The sequence below is a fragment of the Pan troglodytes genome, chromosome 4 (genome assembly GCF_028858775.2).
Source record: "Pan troglodytes isolate AG18354 chromosome 4, NHGRI_mPanTro3-v2.0_pri, whole genome shotgun sequence".
Classification (NCBI taxonomy): Eukaryota; Metazoa; Chordata; class Mammalia; order Primates; family Hominidae; genus Pan; species Pan troglodytes.
The window spans coordinates 77,963,980-77,984,896 of record NC_072402.2 but is presented as its reverse complement, the minus strand read 5'-3'; the positions used below and the strand labels follow the sequence as shown (position 1 = coordinate 77,984,896).

The window sequence follows — 20,917 nt, the reverse complement described above, 5'->3', positions numbered from 1 at the left end:
TCGTGGGCAAGAACCAGATATTCTAGTCTCTAATGTAATCTTATATCTGGTTATGCAAATGGATTGGTTTTTCTTCGGAATCTTTGAAGCCTTTAAACAGTTCCTTGTGCTGTTTTAAAATTAGGCCAAAGCATGGTAAGTCGTAACTTAATCTCCATTCTTCTTACCACGGAAGGGCAGACATTTCACTAGCGTGGTAGTGTGTTATTACCTCCTCTCACTGCCAAACCATTCAGATTGTTCTTCTTCCTGGATGGTGGTTAAAACCTCAGCCGTGTCCTCCTGTTGGGCTGTTTTCCCAGGTCCTGTTCCTCTTTGCACTCTAGCCAGTTCTTCACCTCTTGTATCAGTAGCGCAGGCTCTCTGTGCTGTGATCCCCATTACCTCCTGCTGCCCCCCACTCCTATACTCTCTGTATTTACGGATCTCCCTGGGCTCTCCAGGCTTTTGCTCTTATTGCCCTTCTGCTGGAGCCATTCCCCCTCTCCAGTGGCTACCAAGGTAAAGTTCTTCCTTCTCACGGCAATGAGCACAAATAGAGCCTTTTGAGATTCTTCAAATTCAAATAAGCTCTCTCAGGCTGGGCGCAGTGGCTCACGCCTGTAATCCTAGCACTTTGGGAGGCTGAGGCGGGTGGATCACCTGAGGCCAGGAGTTCGTGACCAGCCTGGCCAACATGGTGAAACCCCATCTCTTCTAAAAAATACGAAAATTAGCCGGTCATGGTGGTGCATGCCTGTAATCCCAGCTACTCGAGAGGCTGAGGCAGGAGAATCACTTGAACCTGGGAGGTGGAGGTTGCAGCGAGCCAAGATTTCGCCACTACACTTCAGCCTGGGTGACAGGGCGAGACTCCATCTCAAAAACAAACAAAAAAAAAACAACAAAAAACAAATGAGCTCTCTCCCTTCCCGAACCCTCAGCTATTCCTCCCGTCCTTTCTCATACTGTGTTTCTTGGGCACTGTGCATCGTGTCAAACAGTGACAAACAGCAGCCCCTATCCCAGTGGAGCTCCCAGTCTGGTAAACAATCCACAAATAAACATTACAGATTGCACAGCAGTAAAAAGGAAGCTAACGGGTTACTGTAAGAGAGGAATCAGAGGTGGAGGTTCATGGAAGGCCTCGTGAAGGAGGTGATATTTAAGCTGACACCTCCCAAGGATGCAAAGAGCCACAAGGAAAGCATTCTAAGCAAATGGTACAATGTGTGCAAAGGACCTGAGGTCAGAAAGGTGCTGGCCAGGGAGGGAAGAATGCCAATGTGTGGGCCTGGGGCAGAGCAAGTAAGGAGGAAAGCAGCACAGGATGTAGGGCCTTTTGTATGTCATGATGGGCTTGACTGCAGTTCATCCTAAGTACAGCATGGAACTGTGAGGGGCTTTTAAGTAGACAGTGAGAGTCACAGTTTTAAAAGAGAATTCTATTTCTTTAGAGAATTGATAAAAAGGGGAAAAATGCAGAACTGGGGAGACCTGCCAGGAGGCTACCTTAGCTGTTCAGGTGAGAAGACGCTGTCCTAGAAAATGATGTCGGGAACAAGAAAGGGAAGAGGGTAGAGTGGAGGTGAGTTTTGGAGAAAAAAATTGACAGGACATGGTGGTCCACTACATATGGGATGAGGAAGAGGGGAGGGGGAAGGGGGTGGAGGATGAGGAGGAATCAAAGCTGAATCGCTGGTTTCTGGCTCAATGTCTAGACTGATGATGATGCTGTTGATGGAGAAGGTAGTCAGGGAGGAGCAGGTGGGGCACGGGGGAGGGGAAGCCAGAGATTTTGGCTGGGCCTTTGAGATGCTAATAAGACATCAGAGCAGAGATGTGAAGTAGGCAGTGGGTTATCAAGCCTAGCGCTTGAAGATGACAACTTTTGTGTATGAGTAAGAACACAGGCCCTAGCCCAGCCTGTCTGAGTTTGAATCTTGGCTCTGCCATTTACTGCGACTTGAGCAAATTATCAACTTTTTTGTGCCTCCGTTTCTTCATCTGAAAGTGGAAGTAATGATAGTATCTACCTCGTGTTGTTAGGAGACATAAAGCAGTTCTTTGAACAGTGCCTGGCACGTGAGAGCTAATACTTACATAGCACTTATTGTTGTTACTGTTAGGACCTCCGCATTTGGGAGTCACTAGCGTTCATTCTTCTAGATGATATTTCAGGTTGTGGGTGTGGAGGAGCTTACCAAGGAAAAGAGCTTAGAGGAAGAACACTGAGGAGCCCTGAGGTTTTCTGTTTGGCTAGAGGAGGAGCCGCAAGAGGAAAAGCAGAATAAGATGAGCCAAGCAGGGCTCTAGGAGCTGAGAGGTTGGAGAGAGGAGAACAGAAATGTTTATCGTCATTCGAAACATGAAGGTTGTTGGTGACCTTGACCAACGCCATCTCCTTGGACTCGAGAGGGGACACCCAACTGCAGTGGTTTTGGGAGTGAATGGAGGTGAGGGTGCGTGGACTGCATGTGGGTAATCCTTAAGAGAAAGCTGGTTTCGTGAAGGGGGACAGAAAGGGCAGGAGATGGGGGAAAAGAAAGGATCAAGATGAGAGAGCCTAGAGTATGTCTGTTAGCTGGTGGGGTGCTGGAGTGATGAGGGAAGGAGAGGAACAGACAGGTGAAGCAGCAAAGAGGGGAGAGTTTGCCCATCCCAAAGACATGAGTCTCCTTCCCCATAGGAGACTGTAGGCCCCTGGAACACAGCAGTTGGGGCTTATTTATGTTAATAGTCTTCCTAATAAGTCACATCATACCTTGCAGGAAAAGTCTGAACTGAATAGAATTGGGGCAGGGTATTTTATTATATGGATGTATTTATTCTTGTCTTATAGTCTAAATGCCCAGCCGAAAGTGTTGACAGCTCTGGGAAAACAGCTTTACATTATGCAGGTAACTTTCATTCTCCTATTTGTCTTCTTCTGCCATTAGAAACACCAACTTTTCTTTTTCCTTATTCAGGCCATTAACCTTCCATACTATTCCTGGTGCTCTTTTCTGTCATCATTTCTAAACATTCCCATTTTACTCTGTTTGTAAAACATACACAGTTTTACCGAGGCATATGCCTAGAATTCATCAATTGCTTTGCCACCTAACCACTGAAAATTATCACGATTAATATATTTTAACTAATTTAAGGTTTCTTTTTAAACTAAGAGATATTCTAAGCATTTGTAGATTTCAGGTAATGTGTGATACAGACTTTTTGATTTGAGGATTATTATGAACATCAGTCAATTTTATTTACTAATATTTTGTTTAGTATGATTACACAACTTGAAGTGACAAACGTTGACACTGAACTATGAGTGATTAGATTTACACATGTATTTTATTGCTAGTTGTGGAAAAGCTAAGTCCTGTGAAAACCTGAGCCAAATATTTGCCTAAAGGCAACTGGCAGTCATTGGCTTTAGGCCTACATAACTCTGAAATTAAGCAGTAATTTTAAACACCTCACTCTTAACCTTCCTAATACCATTTCTCTTCAATGCAACTAGAGTGAATATATGTAGAGTGGGTAGAACATGAACATTTCCTTCCTGAAGTATCTGATACCCCTGGTTGTGAATAACTGTGTGATTGGCTGTGGTATTTATATTTTCCTTCCCCCAGCGGCTCAGGGCTGCCTTCAAGCTGTGCAGATTCTCTGCGAACACAAGAGCCCCATAAACCTCAAAGATTTGGTAAGTACCAGGTGGTCACTAGAGGCAGAGGTAGACACTGGTTTCTAGAGCTCAATGGGATACCTCTAGAGTCACTGAGACTTTAGACTAGCAGTCTCCAACCTTTTTGGCATCAGGGGCTGATTTTGGGGAAGATAATTTTTCCATGGATGGGGGTGGGGATGGTTTCAGGATGAAACTACTGCAGCTCAGGTCATCAGGCATTGGAGTGCACAACCTAGATCCCTCGCGTGCTCAGTTCACAATAGGGTTTGTTCTCCTACAAGAATCCAATACTGCTGCTGATCTTATAGGCAGTACTGCTCACTCGCCTGCCACTTACTCCCCGCTGTGCAGCCAGATCCTAACAGGCCACAGACTGGTACTGATCTGCAGCCCCTGGGTTGGGTACTCCTGTTTTAGACAACTAAGTATTGGGCAAATTCTATTGCTTTTCAACCTAGATTCTCTTCTGCAAAATGGATTTATGTATTACTCTTAACCCTTTTCCCATTTGCTCCAAGAATACTCACCAGTGGCGTTTGGGGATACAGCATTTACCTCAAGATAACTTTGCCACGAAATATCTCATTTTTATTATTATTATTTTCGCATCACTCTAGTATATTGACTTTGGAAACAAAAGACATCATTCTGTTTATAGCATTCTGTTTTTAGTAGTGGTATTTCCATTTACAAAATGTAGTAATTCTCGACCACTGAAAATGTCAAATCCTAGAAAACGTAGCATTCCTATGTGTGATGTTAATATCGTTCTCAAAGAGATCTTGGCTGAAGATTCATTTGATGAATCCGATTTTTCTGAGACAGATGATTCTGATGTTAGTTCTGTTTAGAAATAACTCCAAGAACAGTTTTTGTATTTTATTTTCACATTGAAAATCAGTCAGATTTGCTTCAGCCTCAAAGAGTGTGTTTATATAAAATTAAATGAGCTCTGGCAGAGAGCTGCACTTTTTTTTTTTTTTCTAAACTGGGAAGAAGGTTAATTAGCTTCTAAAACATTAGTAAAACATTTTGCAGCATATATTTCCTATATAGGTATATTTATTTCCACGGCTATACATGTTTTCTACCATCAATGTAATTACAAATAAAGCTTAATTTCTTGATTTTTAAAAATAAGTCTAAATAGAAATTTTACTACTTTCTTTCTGCACTTGGATAAGTTCTACGTAGAATCTCCCAACTTTGAAGACCATTACTAGGCTATTTTAACTTCACCAGGCTACTTTGAGAATAAATTTATATACCTATCACATGGTTCTGTCATGGGGTTATATTTCATGTTGCAGCATGAGAACTGACATGCATACACTTATATTTGATGGAGATACTGTGAAGTGACTAGATAGAATCTGTAAATAAATTCATATTCCTTGAAGTTCAGTACTTCCTAAGCAGAAAGTAGTATAACTTCACAGAGATAGTGCCCAGAAATCTATCTGAAATTCTTTATGACAATACTCAGTCTTTAAGCAGCACTTGTATTTTTAAATAGCTGGATATATTGTAACATCTTTTCCCTTTGCCTATTGAATGCTTCTACCTTAAAACTCACTGTCGATGGATTTATAGGGTATATTCCAGAAAAAAAACAAAATAACAACTTCTCTTTATGGTTTGTGTCAGACCTAAGATTACAAAAAATACTTATGTATATTCTAGTATTTTTCGTCATTTGTTTTATATTGTAATGTTTAAATGTTTAATCCACCTGACATAGTTTGTATATGAGTTGGAGACCTAGATTTCCTTTTTCCCAAAGGGGTTGCAATTGTCATGACATAATTATTCTTTCTATCCATTTCTTTATCTAGTCATGTGTTAGTAACAGACGTAGGCTCTTAATTTATGTTATATTTTGATACATAGCAAGATTACTAAAGGGTACACTTTCTGGTAAAAGTGGAATGGCAGGATATATAATGATTAGTGCACTGGGAATAAGCTGCCTACAGGGCAGTGGGATCTTCTGGTGTCGTGCGGAGACACGCCCTTCCTTTCTCCAGCACCGTCCCTCAGTATACCCAGTACACTTGCCTTGAGCCTTTACACACTTTGTGTTCTGTCCTCTCTCACAATCACCCAAACAGTGATAGCCAAGGGCATAAGCAGCCGCAAGAAGCTGGAGCTCCTATGTAAAAGCTAGCATTCAGTAAAATTCCATAACAAGAGTTGTGCCAACATACAATCGTGACTCTATAGGGGTACAGAATATCAGGTTGGACCAGATATTAGATCAGCAGTCAGCAGTCCAAGTCAGGAGAAAAACGTGCAAAAAACAGGGGCTGACTTTTGCAATTCTGGCATTTTGTGCCTGAGGTAAAATCTAAATCTGAATTTGTCTCCTAGGATGGGAATATACCGCTGCTTCTTGCTGTACAAAATGGTCACAGTGAGATCTGTCACTTTCTCCTGGATCATGGAGCAGATGTCAATTCCAGGAACAAAAGTGGAAGGTACTCCAGAATTAGGCAGAAATCATGTGACTTCAGTGATACCCACATTCTGAGAGTATTTCAAAATATCACAGCTATATTTTGGATCATTTGTTATAAGGGATTTTTAACTTCTTACCTTTTTAAAGTTCTACTGTTTCTGATAATCAAGAATCTATGTTGACTTTAAAGCAATTTTCCCCAGACATCTGTGGACATCATTGCTGGCTAAGTCTGTGAGGAGACTATTAAATGCTAATGTGAATAAACAATTTCCTGTGACTTTCTATGCAAAATAAAACAAACCTATTGGTTGTTTTGGAGAAATGGTCTTAGAAATATATATGTTATTTAAAATGCTTGAGGTAAAACAAGGATAAGATTCATGCCAGTCATATTAAATCCCATCATATTATGCCAAATAGTATAGAAGATTGTGTTGTTTGACAAAATGTGGTTTAATGTTTTGATTTAATCTGAAGTTTAAAAAAAAAAAAAACACCTAATTTCATCTTGATTGCATTCCACTTCGAATTCCCTGAAGATTAAGTGTAATAAAGGTTTAACTGCACTTAATCTTCTTTTCTCTTTTTTTAAGACAACTGATTTCCCAAGAAAGACTTTTTACATTCTCTTAGTACTAATTTTGTGTCTCTTTTTTCCTTTAGAACTGCTCTCATGCTGGCCTGCGAGATTGGCAGCTCTAACGCTGTGGAAGCCTTAATTAAAAAGGGTGCAGACCTAAACCTTGTAGATTCTCTTGGATACAATGCCTTACATTATTCCAAACTCTCAGAAAATGCAGGAATTCAAAGCCTTCTATTATCAAAAATCTCTCAGGATGCTGGTATGTAAAAGAAAATAGCCAATGTTGTTTTAAGTTTATCCACTCCATTTTCCCCAAAGGATAAAGGAATGTGTGCAATATGATATATTTTATTATTCTTTTAAACATATTCTTGAAAAAAAATGGAGTGTTAAAAAATATTGTATATGGTGTATGTGTGTGTATCCCCCCACCCAAAGTGAATATGAATCATTATGCTTCTTATAGTTCTTTTTTTCACTTTTTCCTCTATAGATTTAAAGACCCCAACAAAACCAAAGCAGGTATTTATCTTTGGGGGAGGCTTCTATGTTTCATTTATGCTTGTGGGAATTTAAAAATGTTCAGATTTAACCACTCTGGTCCACTAGTAAAGTAATAAAGACTATATTGAAAATACTTAGGGACTGAAATATCTTTGAATAAATAAGTCATTGTTATAAGGTGTTAAAGGTTGCCGGGCTGGGCCGGTGGCTCACGCCTGTAATCCCAGCACTTTGGGAGGCCGAGGCTGGTGGATCACCTGAGGTCGGGAGTTCAAGACCACCCTGACCAACATGGAGAAACCCCGCCTCTACTACAATTACAAAATTAGCCGGGCATGGTGGTGCATGCCTGTAATCCCAGCTGCTCGGGAGGCTGAGGCAGGAGAATCACTTGAACCCGGGAGGCGGAGGTTGCGGTGAGCTGAGATTGCACGATTGCACTCCATCCTGGGCAACAAGAGTGAAACTCCTTCTCAAAAAAAAAAGGTGGTAAAGGTTTCCTTAATAATTTGCTTTATTTCAAAAGCATGTAACTTTAAACTTGCTACTTATATGTTCATCTTTTTCTGAAATGTACTAACTCATACTTCCTATTGGTGTGAAAATGTTTGATGTGGCTTAAACTCTGTGACTGAATAACACTGTTTTAAATACTTGTAATATCACATGGGCTACAGAGCTACAGCCAGAAAATGTTAGCTATTTAATGAAAATAAGAGAATTTAGCCTTTTCTTTTAATTAGGGTTTTTCTAGAATGTCATGTGGTGTTACACAAAGTAGAAATTGAGTTTGCCCTGTTATTGTGTAGTTTTTTCTAAAAATATATTGTCACTATCTGTTTTTTTGATGAACAGTATATGTTTGGTTGTTTATTTATTTACACATCTACGTTCTTGAAGAAATCGTAAACAGCAAATACTCAATACTGAATTTATGTGCTAACTGTATTACTTATCAGTAACCTTCAAAAATGAAGTTATCCCTTTCCCTCATATTTATAGTCTTTAAAAGAAGGAATGGAAGTAATGCAGACATGTGGGAAATACCATTGCTTTTCATTAATACAGAAAGCTGACTGTGATTGTATTCTGGATTCTAAGTTGTAGTAGACCTCAACCTCTACTTTCCCAGTTCTCCACACCAACCTAATCTGGTTTTGTCTCATGTGTTTTTATTTTCTTGCTATTAAAGCATGGGCTGCTAGGAGAATACTTGCGCATGCATATTATTTATTTTTATGTTGGTAGCAGATTTCAGATTTTGATAAAGTAAGAAATGCATGAACTTTTGAGGTTTTTCTCATGTGTTTGATAAAGCTACTTGCCCAGACTTTACTAACCAAACTAACCCACCTCCATTCTTTGGACTGTGATAACTTTCAGCATGACCAAGTCTCTAAAATAAGCTCAGAAAGAAGTGGAACTCCAAAAAAACGCAAAGCTCCACCACCTCCTATCAGTCCTACCCAGGTAAAAACAAAAGCAAACCGACAATCAATAAACGCACCACAAGAAAGCCATAAATTTGTCATTTTGTTTAGGCCAAAAAGGAATGTTTTAGAACTGACCTTTAAGTGCATATTTAAAATTTTCCTTAGCAGTTTTAAATTACAAATTGTGGTAAGAAGGATTGATGATTAGTATGGAAATAATGTTGATTCTTATCTATTTTTAAAAAAACAGTAGAATCGAATAGCCTCTTTTTGAAAAGTCTCAAGGAAATTTCTCAAAATCTTATCACAGAAACTTTCCCTTAAGATAAGTTCAATTTATTTTTAGTTCCTTATGTTAAAAGATCTAGTAAGGACTGGGAGAATGAGTAGCCATTGAGGCAATTAGTTGAAAATGAATTTCAGTTCGTTTCTTAAAACATTGCTGCAACACATTTGCCTTTTTAATTGCTTTTAAGGTTGGCTAATATTAAAAGTAGTTTTCATTTCTGAGCTTTATAGTGACCATTGCATAGCGGAGGAAGCTCAGTAATCTATGTAATGGCAGGTAAAAACACATCGAAATTTGTTATTTAAAAATTCATAGGCCATAAAGAGAATAATCCATATTTAAATAGTAGAGAGGAATAGCTCATCTCATAAGTATTTTTTAAATGTATGTCAGCATACTTATTAATATTCTTAACCTGCAATAGAAGTTTTATAGATTTTTTAAAAAGTGATTCTAATATAGGAGCACAGTTATATTCTGTAAACTTTCAGAAAGTATTTGAAGTAGCTGAATTGCACTGAAAATATTCTACCCTTGAATTAATTGATGCCAAGGATACTTACTGTTAGATTTCATTGCATTGGTTAAACAGGTTGATTCTTCGGCACTGGAGAAGAGGAGTTTGAAGATACATTCTTTATTGATGATTTTCATTTTGTTTCTTTTTTAGTTGAGTGATGTCTCCTCCCCAAGATCAATAACTTCGACGCCACTATCGGGAAAGGAATCGGTATTTTTTGCGGAACCACCCTTCAAGGTATTTCCTTTCTGTATTCAGTTTTGTTACTGTATTTTAAGATACATGATAGACTTGCTTTAAGTTATATAACAGTGGGAAAAACAGAATATACTTCTGAATCATTGGTTCACAACCTTTTCACCGTGAAGTACCCCTTGATTATTTTTTCTGGCATGGACCCCATAAAGCAAGAATGTGTACAGCTAGTTTGTATCCATAATAATTTAAAATTTTTAAAAAATCATTGAGTGAATAAATTAAATTTACAAACCAATAATTGATTTTCTTCATTAAAAAAAAAAAGAGACAAGAGGGCTGGGTGCAGTGGCTCATACCTGGAATCCCAGCACTTTGGGAGGCCAAGGTGGGCAGATCACCTGAGGTCAGGAGTTCAAGACCAGCTTGGCCAACAAGGCAAAACCCTATCTCTACTAAAAATACAAAAACTAGGCCGGGGTTGGTGGCTCACGCCTGTAATCCCAGCACTTTGGGAGGCTGAGGCAGGTGGATCATGAGGTCAAGAGATCGAGACCATCCTGGCCAACATGGTGAAACTCCGTCTCTACTAAAGGTACAAAAATTAGCTGGGCATGATGGTGCGCACCTTTAATCCCAGCTACTTAGGCGGCTGAGGCAGGAGAATCACTTGCACCCAAGAGGCAGAGATTGCAGTGAGCCGAGATCGCGCCACTGCACTCTAGCTTGGCAACAGGGCGAGACTCCGTCTCGAAAAAAATACAAAAATTAGTTGGGCCTGGTGGCAGGCGCCTGTAGTCCCAGCTACTCAGGAGGCTGAGGCAGGAGAATTACTTGAACCCAGGAGGCAGAGGTTGCAGTGAGCCAAGATCGGGCCACTGCACTCCAGCATGGGCGACAGAGCAAGTGTCTCGTGGTAGGGAGCAGGGACAAAGCTTACTTATATGGAATCTAAAAAAGTTGAACCCATAGAAGCAGAGAGTAGAATGATAATTGGGGAGTGGTGGGAGGTATTGGGGAGATGTTGGCTAGAGGGTACAACATTTCATCCAGATAAAAGGAATAAGTTCAAGAGATCCATGGTACAACATGGTGACTATAGTTAATAACAATGCATTGGATTCTGAAAATCACTCAGGGAGCAGATTTTAAGTGTTTTCATCACAAAAAATGATAAGTGTGTGACATTAATTAGCTCCATGGCCTTTTCACATTATGTACGTATTTGCAGACATCATGATGTACATGGTAAATACATACAACTTTTATTTGTCAACTAAAAAATAAATTAACTTTTTCAAAAATAAGGTGTGGAAGTTACCAGCTTCTACCTGTTATTCTCCTCATTCTTTCCTGAATGCAGAATATTGAGGAAATGCCAAAAATTATATTTCAGGAACTTCTCTATTTATAATGAAATATTCTAGATTGGATCCTGGGACAGAAAAAGGCCATTATTCGAAAAACTGGCGCAATTTGAATAAAGTTGTAATTTAGATAGTAGTAATTTACCAATTGACAAATGTATAATGGCTACATCTGTTGTAAACATTAGAAGAAATAAGTGAAGGTTTCTATCTTGCAACTTTTTTATAAATCTTAAATTGCTCCAAATACAAAGTGCTAAAGTTTTTTAAAAAAGAGACAAAGATAAGAACTTACTAGATAAGCAGTCTTCTTACCCAGTTAAGTTTATATTAATTCCAATCAAAGAGACAGAAACTTGTGTTATTCTCTGTTGTCTTACTGAGAATTGTATAGTTAATTTTTTTCCTGACTATAAAAGTAATATGTATTTATTTTACAAATGTTAGAAAATCCATTAGGTTTTATCCACCTGGTTCTGTAGATTTGTGGTTGGAAAACATTTTAAGGAAGTGGGAGGATATTTCCATTTAATATCTGTTTATCTAACATACTGAGAAATTGTACTCAAGGGGGAAATAAAATTTATAATTGTTAACATGAAATTTCAATATTTTATATTTACTTACTTTCCCTTATTTAGAATTACTAAAGATTTTTTTTTAACTTGGATACACATTAATCTGAAACAGATTCTATCAACCTATCATTTCCCTCACTTTAGACTTTACTAATAAACTCTTCAGATGAATTTCTATGTAAGACAAGGCAACTATACTCTTATAGTTAGTACGATAATATCTTCTGATATGACTGTGCCTCAAAGAAGCAATGCAATCCGAAGAATATCACAAATTATGATTTTTCAGAGGTAGAGTATAAAAGACTGTCATTTCTGAAAAAACAACAACAACAAAAAACAAGATAAAAAGTGACATTTATTCCTATGTTAGCTTAGGGAGGAGACAAAAGTGATATCTAGGCCAGGCTCGGTGGCTCACAGCTCATGCCTGTAATCCCAGCACTTCGGGAGGCCAAAGCAGGTGGATCATGAGGTCAGGAGATCGAGACCATGCTGGCTAACACAGTGAAACCCCGTCTCTACTAAAAATACAAAAAATTAGTCAGGTGTGGTGGCGGGCACCTGTAGTCCCAGCTACTGGGAAGGCTGAGGCAGGAGAATCGCTTGAACCTGGGAGGCAGAGGTTGCAGTGAACCAACATTGCGCCACTGCACTCCAGCCTGGGCGACAGAGACTCCGTCTCAAAAAAAAAAAAAAAAGAAAAGAAAAAGAAAAAAGAAAAAGTGATATCTATTTAAAATGGCTAAAGTTTAAAAAGACTGAAACTACCAAGTGAGGATTGAGGATGTGGCAGAACTAGAACTCCATTTCCTGCTGGTGGGAATCTAAAATGGTATAACTATTACCAGTTTGGAAAGCTGGAAGTTTCATTAAAGTTAAATATAAACCTAATATATGATCCAGCCATCCACTCATAGGTGTTTACCAAAATAAATGAAATTATATGTTTAGACACAATCTTGTATGCAAATGTTTGTAGCAGCTTCATTCACAACCTCCCCAAATTGGAAGCAAACCAAATGTCCATGAACAAGTGAATAAAGATAATGAGATATACCCATATAATGAAATATTATCTGCCAATAAAGAGGAATGAACTGTAGTGCAAGTAACAACATAGTTGAATCTGAAAAGTCATCATGCTGAGAGAAGCCAGCCACCAAAAAATTCATACGGGATGACATTCCATTTATAGGAATTCTAAGAAATGTAAAAAAAGAGTTGTGGTTGCCTAGGAATGATGTGGGCAAGGACTGGTTGTAATGAGGCATGAAGAAGCTTTTAGGCATAATGAACAGATTCTCTATCTTGACTATAGCGTTGGTTCCATAGGTATACATCTGTCAAAAACTCTTCAAATTGTAAACTTGGCTGGATGCAGTTTATTATACGTTATATAGTGGAAAATATAAAAACAAGTAAATTTGTTATAAAAGTGAAAGGACTGCTTTTTGTAAAGATAAGCACTTAACTAAAAATAAGCTACTTTATTATTTAGCATTTGGGCTTTTACAAAGGTATCTCTGCTGAAAAATTCTCTTATCATTGACTGGCTCATTTGGATGCCACATTGTAATTTTTAGCAAGTCACTGTAATGTTTTGAAATGAGATCGTGGCTTTGAAGTTCCAAGAATTTTTACGGTATATTAACAGATATTCAGGGACAAAGCATTAGAGAAAATCTTTAGGGAATCTATTGCCAATCTGAGACCATATGATATTTATTACCATTTCCCTTAGAAAAGTTAATAGTAACTTTAATAGCAGATAACTTATAAAATGATAAAGCTAAAAAATCTGCTTTAAAATATTTCAATCAATGTATAATGCAGACATATAGAACTTCTCTTTGACTTCATTACGAAAGCACTATTTGCCGTCTCAGTTTTTAGTACATAACTCAGTAAATTAGCAATTACATAAAATTATTGTGATCTTAAATATATTTGCATTGTACTCACTAAATGAAACTTCTGAAAAATATTTAGAGAATATGCCCTCTGGAACTTCTAATGTTTTAGAAATTAAACTTAGTAGATAATTGTCACTTTTACTCATTTATAGCTTAAAATATCTTCTTTCTTCGAGATTTTCTAGCTGCTTTTCTAGTAGGATCATACCAGATCTGCTCTGCGTAAGCTCAAGGAGGAAAGTCTGCTTGATTCTTTTGTGTAATGTTACATTTAGAAATGTTCTTTAAGTCATTTTTGTGTTTCAATAGGCTGAGATCAGTTCTATACGAGAAAACAAAGACAGACTAAGTGACAGTACTACAGGTAAGATAAGGAAGCATCTGTTTTTTTTTTTTCCTTCAACCAAACTATTTCATGTCCATTTAAAGAGAGCAAAGGCCAAGCTGGGGTGCTGTGTAAAAATGTCACGAGCCAGCATGTCCACACAGAGCTGCCAGTCACGCACAGGCTGAAGCGCTCTGTACTTCAGGGTGCCTTCTTCACCTGCATTTTAAAGAGTCTCTGAATTTGAATTTTGAAAAATACATCTTTATTTTCACTTGTCCCAAACTACATGTTAGCAGTTCGTTCAATTATGAGTACAGGCAATAAGCCTCAGTGGTATTAGCAGACCAGTGATTTTGTCACCAAGAGAATTCCTATCACCTTACTGTTATTGCAGATATCTTGAAATATTTACAATATTGCTACCAAAAATTATGGCAGTTATTAGACCTGCTGCCAGATCTTGTTATTGTTACCAAATAAGCTCTTACCCATTTAAAAATATCATGTTCAGATGAGGTCCATAGGCTTCTGCTGTCTGCTAAACGCGTTCTTTGCAGCCGAGCAGCACATTATTTCATGAAGGGGGAACCCACCATGCCACCTCCGTGACTGTCCCCATCTAACTTTTCTACTTTGGATTTCAAGTAGACACACGCAAAGACAAGAATGTTCATGAAGTCATATGTAATCATATTGTCTTTATGATCATAGGGTTTAATTCATTGTGTCTCTTATAAAAGAGTGCCTCCTAAGAATTTACCCTTTAAGAACGTAATATAGTATCTTCAGAATCCATTTAAAATGCAGAAGAGACAATTTCAAAGGTCTACTTTTGCTCCAGCATTCAGTGTCTTAATCTGTTGTGTATTTCATAGGTGTTTGGAGCCTTTAATTTGCAGAACTTAGAAATATTTTTATTTATGTATTTATTGATTTATTTTAGAGATGGGGTCTTACTGTATTGCCCAGGCTGGTCTCAAACTCCTGAGCTCAAGCAATCCTCCCACCTTGGCCTCCCATAGTGCTGGGATTATAGGCATGAGCCACCACACCCGGCCCTAGAAACATTAAACTTTCTAATTCCTGGCAGAGATCAATGTTAATATAACTAAACAAATGTTACATTGGGTACTTTAAAAACCATTCACTGTATCTTAGAAGTAATTTTTATTTCTTAGAATTGCATTTAGGCTCCCAGTTCCCTAGTTCATTCCACACTCACCAGACTTCATGTCAAGGAAACTCAGCTGTGATTTAGGCATCAGACTTATGATGAGAAGCAAGGATTTCTATGAAGAAAGGTCATTTTGCATCCTTCCAAGTTAAGATTAAAGTTTTCATCTTTGCATTAAATGGCTGTGAGAAAATAAAAAGCATAGCATTAAAAATTTAGATCAGTGCTTTTCAAAGTGTGGGTAAAGTATTTACTAGCTTATAATAATTAAGGAGTTTGAGCTGGGTGTGGTGGCCCACACCTGTAATCCCAGCACTTTGGGAGGCCGAGGTGGGCAGATCACCTGAGGTCAGGAGTTCGAGACCAGCCTGGCCAACGTGGCAAAACCCCGGCTCTACTAAAAATACAAAAATTAGCTATTACATAAAATTATTGAGATTTTATGTAATAGTTAATTATTGAGCATGCCTGTAGTCCCAGCTACTTGGGAAGCTGACGCAGAAGAATTGCTCGAATCTGGGAGGCAGAGGTTGCAGTGAGCCGAGATCGTGCCACTGCACTCCAGCTTGGGTGACACAGCAAGACTCCATCTCAAAAAGTAATAATAATATTAAGTTTGGACCAGAAATTCACACAGTTACTTCACTAAGCACATTGTTTTGTTCAGCTGACATATCTTTTGTAGGACTTTCTAGATGAAGGAAGCAGTACATTGCATTGCATTCTGGAGGAAGTTTGCTATCTCAGTGACCACCTTGAATAGCACTCCTTAAGTTGCAATTTCAGCATGATAATCAGTAGGATGTCCGAAAGTTGTGGTTTACCAACAGGGATTACTGTGGGATTCAGAGAAGAGAAGATAGTTTCATGCTAGGGTGGTCTTTGAATGCTTTAAGGACTGGGCAAAGTTTGACATGATGCTTAAGAATTCTCTAGGCAGAGAGATTCTGCAGGGCAATCCTGTGGATAAAGAATGAAAGAATCAGCTGTGTGTTGAGAATGTAGAGGGTGTGATGGGAACCATGAATCTGAGGAAAATAGGAATCTAGAAAAGTAGCAGTGTCATGAACCTGAAGAAGTAGACTGGAGCCAAATCATAGAGGCCTGAACCCAGATAAAGGAATTTGGAGATTATTTTTGGAGGGAAAACAATTAAAGCACTTGACCCAGAGGAATGACCCAATCAAAGTATGTTTTAGGAAGACTGGTCTGACGTTGCTGTGCAGGCTACAGTTTCACTGGGAAGAAGAGAGAGGCAGAGATTTGTTGGGAAGCTGTTTGCAGAGTTTCCAAGTAAGGTGATAAAGTCTTAACTACAGTAATGGTGGTAGGGGAAAGAAAGAAACCAGATTCCAGAGACATTTCTAAAATGATTCACAGAACTGAGACTTACAAGGCACAGGGAAGAACCAACAACAACCAAGATATGACACTTAAGCAAATGAATAGGAAATATATGACCAAATTCATCAATTTTCAGAATTGCCTTGTGTACACATGTATCTAGTATTGTGCTAGCAATACCACAGTAAGGAAACCCCAGTTTCCTTTCTATATAAAATGAAAATTTTAGTTCACCCATCCAGCTGCTAGGGCGTTTTATAATTAGGGCCAGGAAGAAGAACTGGATTAGGCTAGGAAGTGAATTTGTCTCAGGTTAGAGAAATAAGAGTTTAATTGTTTTATATTTTAAATGGCTTTCTCTTTCCCAAGGTGCTGATAGCTTATTGGATATAAGTTCTGAAGCTGACCAACAAGATCTTCTCTCCCTATTGCAAGCAAAAGTTGCTTCCCTTACCTTACACAATAAGGAGTTACAAGATAAATTACAGGTATATAAATAGATTGCTATCACGGACTATTCTGTAGAGTCAAGCTCTTGGTCTTTTCAGTAGTCAGATGTATTTTGTTTTAAATGTGTACATTAGTTTCTTTTTAAATATTAGCTTTAAGCATCTTATAGTTATTTGTTTCATGAGAGTGTTATTCATTAACTCTTTCTGTAAATTATTCAACTGGTAAATTATAAATAATTATACACATAGTATGATCAGTATTAAATATTCTATATGTTTAATAAATTATATAAATAAAACAAACAAAATTTATAGAAATAAAAATTCTATATAAAATATACTATATGCATAGAATGATGCATAATATATATAATTTTATATTTTGATTTTTTATATATTAAAATTTTATGTTTTAAATTATATATGTATGTGTGTGTGTGTGTATATATATATATATATAATATTATCCATTCATTTAGTAAAGTTGATCACTTAACAGGTTTAAGAACTTGATAAGAAATGGCTGTACCAAAAAATAAGAAGAAGAAATAGCTGTACTATATATCCATTACCCCTCTTGGCAAGTAGAATGATATAAGAAATAAAGGAAATTTTTGAATTGGAGGCTTTGTAGAGAAAACAATTTTAGTGTTTTCAAAGTGACACGAATCATCTGTCCCAATAGAACCCAAAACAAGCTTTGTGTCATTAGTCCCACTCATGTCCCAGACTGTCTTTTTTCATGGCATGAGAATACACAGGCAAAGTGATCATGCTACTCTCCCGTACCAAAGTTGCGGATTTACTCCTCTCATTCTAGTTCCTTGCTTAGCTAACCACGCCTTTGGTATCTTTTTTTTTTTTTTTTTTTTTTTTTTTTTTTGAGACGGAGTCTCGCTCTGTCTCCGAGGCTGGAGTGCAGTGGCGCGATCTCGGCTCACTGCAAGCTCCGCCTCCCGGGTTCACGCCATTCTCTTGCCTCAACCTCCCGAGTAGCTGGGACTACAGGCGCCCGCCACCACGCCCGGCTAATTTTTTGTATTTTTTTTAGTAGAGACGGGGTTTCACCGTGTTAGCCAGGATGGTCTCAATCTCCTGACCTTTGATATCATTTAATTCTTGCTTTTTTTCCTAGGCCAAATCACCCAAGGAGGCGGAAGCAGACCTAAGCTTTGACTCATACCATTCCACCCAAACTGACTTGGGCCCATCCCTGGGAAAACCTGGTGAAACCTCTCCCCCAGACTCCAAATCATCTCCATCTGTCTTAATACATTCTTTAGGTAAATCCACTACTGACAATGATGTCAGAATTCAGCAACTGCAAGAGATTTTGCAAGATCTACAGAAGAGATTAGAGAGCTCTGAAGCCGAGAGAAAACAGCTACAGGTCGAACTCCAATCCCGAAGGGCAGAACTGGTATGCTTAAACAACACTGAGATTTCAGAGAACAGCTCTGACCTCAGCCAGAAACTTAAAGAAACTCAGAGCAAATACGAGGAGGCTATGAAAGAAGTCCTTAGTGTGCAGAAGCAGATGAAACTCGGTCTTGTCTCACCTGAAAGCATGGATAATTATTCACATTTCCACGAGCTGAGGGTCACGGAAGAGGAAATAAATGTGCTAAAGCAGGATCTGCAGAATGCATTAGAAGAAAGTGAAAGAAATAAAGAGAAAGTGAGAGAGTTAGAGGAAAAACTGGTAGAGAGGGAGAAAGGTACAGTGATTAAGCCACCTGTGGAAGAGTACGAGGAAATGAAAAGTTCATATTGCTGTGTTATTGAGAATATGAATAAGGAGAAAGCATTTTTGTTTGAGAAATACCAAGAAGCCCAAGAAGAAATCATGAAATTAAAAGACACACTAAAAAGTCAGATGACACAGGAAGCCAGTGATGAAGCTGAGGACATGAAAGAAGCCATGAATAGGATGATAGATGAACTCAATAAACAGGTGAGCGAGCTGTCACAGCTGTACAAAGAAGCCCAGGCTGAGCTGGAGGATTACAGGAAAAGGAAATCTCTAGAGGATGTCACAGCTGAATATATCCATAAAGCAGAGCATGAGAAACTGATCCAATTGACAAACGTGTCCAGGGCTAAAGCAGAAGATGCACTGTCTGAAATGAAGTCTCAGTATTCAAAAGTGTTGAATGAGTTGACCCAGCTCAAACAACTGGTCGATGCACAAAAAGAGAACTCTGTCTCTATCACAGAACATTTGCAAGTGATAACCACGCTGCGGACTGCAGCAAAAGAGATGGAAGAAAAAATAAGCAATCTTAAGGAACACCTTGCAAGCAAGGAAGTGGAAGTAGCAAAGCTGGAGAAACAACTCTTAGAAGAGAAAGCTGCTATGACTGATGCAATGGTACCTCGGTCTTCCTATGAAAAGCTCCAGTCATCCTTAGAGAGTGAAGTGAGTGTGTTGGCATCGAAATTAAAGGAATCCGTGAAAGAGAAAGAGAAGGTCCATTCAGAGGTTGTCCAGATTAGAAGTGAGGTCTCACAGGTGAAAAGAGAAAAGGAAAATATTCAGACTCTCTTGAAATCCAAAGAGCAAGAAGTAAATGAACTTCTGCAAAAATTCCAGCAAGCTCAGGAAGAACTTGCAGAAATGAAAAGATACTCTGAGAGCTCTTCAAAACTGGAGGAAGATAAAGATAAAAAGGTCGGTGAAACTGTATTGCTGTTGGGTTTCTAGCAATAAGTCTTAGTCTCTTTGGCTTTTACTATATTAAATATTTCTAGTGTTGGCACTAAACTGGAGTGAATGCTCAGAGGCTCTGCACATAAACTTTATCTGTCACCAAAGCCACATTAAGAATAGTTTGTTGGGTCGGCCGGATGTGGTGGCTCATGCTTATAATCCCAGCACTTTGGGAGGCCAAGGTGGGTGGATCACTTGAGGTCAGGAGTTCGAGACCAGCCTTTCCAACATGGTGAAACCACGTCTCTACTAAAAATACAAAAATTAGCTGGGCGTGGTGGCACACGCCTGTAATCCCAGCTACTAGGGAGGCTGAGGCGGGAGAATGGCTTGAACCCAGGAGGTGGTGGTTGCAGTGAGCCAAGATCAGGCCACTGCACTCCAGCCTGGGCAACAGAGTGAACAGACTTCATCTCAAAAAAAAAAAAGAAAAAGAATTCTTTGTTGGGTATTCGTATTTTAAAAACACATCTGCTGGGCATAGTGGCTCACTCCTCTAATTCCAGCAGTTTGGGAGGCCATGATGGGAGGATGGCTTGAGACCAGCCTCAGCAACATAGTGAGACCCCATCTGTACAAAAAATTTTAAAATTAGCCAGGCATGGTGGTATGAGCATGTAGTCCCAGCCACTTGAGAGGCTAAGGCAGGAAAATCACTAGAGCCCTGCAAGTCAAGACTGTCATGAGCCATATCAACACCACTGCATTTTAGCCTGGGCAACAGAGTGAGACCCTGCCTCAAAAAATAATCAATAAGCAAACATCAATCTTCGGCCACTTCTCCTTATACTAAAGCATTTTCACATATGTGGTGCATATCTGTCCTTTAAAAATCATTTTACAGAAGCTTTGCCAGTATTGGGGATCAGAAGTGAACCTGCAAACTGGAAAGTATTTGTGATCCACCTCAAACTTCAGGTTCTTTTTTTGGATTCAGAACAGATTCCTCCATAATATGAAACTAAAATACTCCTAGACTTAATCCTGTTTCCCTAAGGTCCATGAGCTTCCCCTCAAGTCACTGTAAAAGCTACCCTCGCCGGTCCCTCCTTTGACAGGTATATAGGAGAGGAAGGGGGAGGAATGTGGGGAGCCGGCAATTTGAGATGGCGCTGGACATAAGAGATGGTGCTGGCCGTGCTGCTGGAGGAAGGAGGGAAGCAAAGGGGAAGTTCAGGGGGATGGTTCCACAATCGGCTCTGCATCTCTAGTCCCCTGTCTCGGAGGTTCCGAATAGCATTCATGAGAGACTACTTATCTTTATTCTTTTGTAATGAGTGTTTCAAAAGAGCTTTATCATCCAGGGGAACAGGGATTAGGGAGTGGTGGGGTACGGTAAGGAGTTAGTTGTGTTTACCTTAAAGAAAGACGTCCAGAGATATCAGGCTTCCTAGACCTTATT

At 38.8% G+C, this 20,917-nt stretch overlaps 1 protein-coding gene across 22 annotated transcripts in view; it reads left to right on the top strand.

The window, feature by feature from the left end:
• The window catches only part of RAI14 (retinoic acid induced 14), a 176,741-nt gene that overhangs the window by 149,141 nt on the left and 6,683 nt on the right, over positions 1-20,917 (top strand). For 10 of the 22 annotated variants that reach the window (XM_016953450.3, XM_016953452.3, XM_054684413.2 and 7 more), the window contains 10 exons: positions 2,822-2,879; positions 3,606-3,676; positions 6,032-6,138; positions 6,786-6,964; positions 7,199-7,227; positions 8,593-8,679; positions 9,602-9,688; positions 13,817-13,871; positions 16,723-16,841; positions 17,941-19,476. In XM_016953450.3, the coding sequence (XP_016808939.1) occupies positions 2,822-2,879; positions 3,606-3,676; positions 6,032-6,138; positions 6,786-6,964; positions 7,199-7,227; positions 8,593-8,679; positions 9,602-9,688; positions 13,817-13,871; positions 16,723-16,841; positions 17,941-19,476 (2,328 nt within the window). The remainder of the gene's footprint in view (positions 1-2,821; positions 2,880-3,605; positions 3,677-6,031; positions 6,139-6,785; positions 6,965-7,198; positions 7,228-8,592; positions 8,680-9,601; positions 9,689-13,816; positions 13,872-16,722; positions 16,842-17,940; positions 19,477-20,917) is intronic. The other 12 variants (XM_016953458.3, XM_063811334.1, XM_063811332.1 and 9 more) reach the window with 3 other exon arrangements.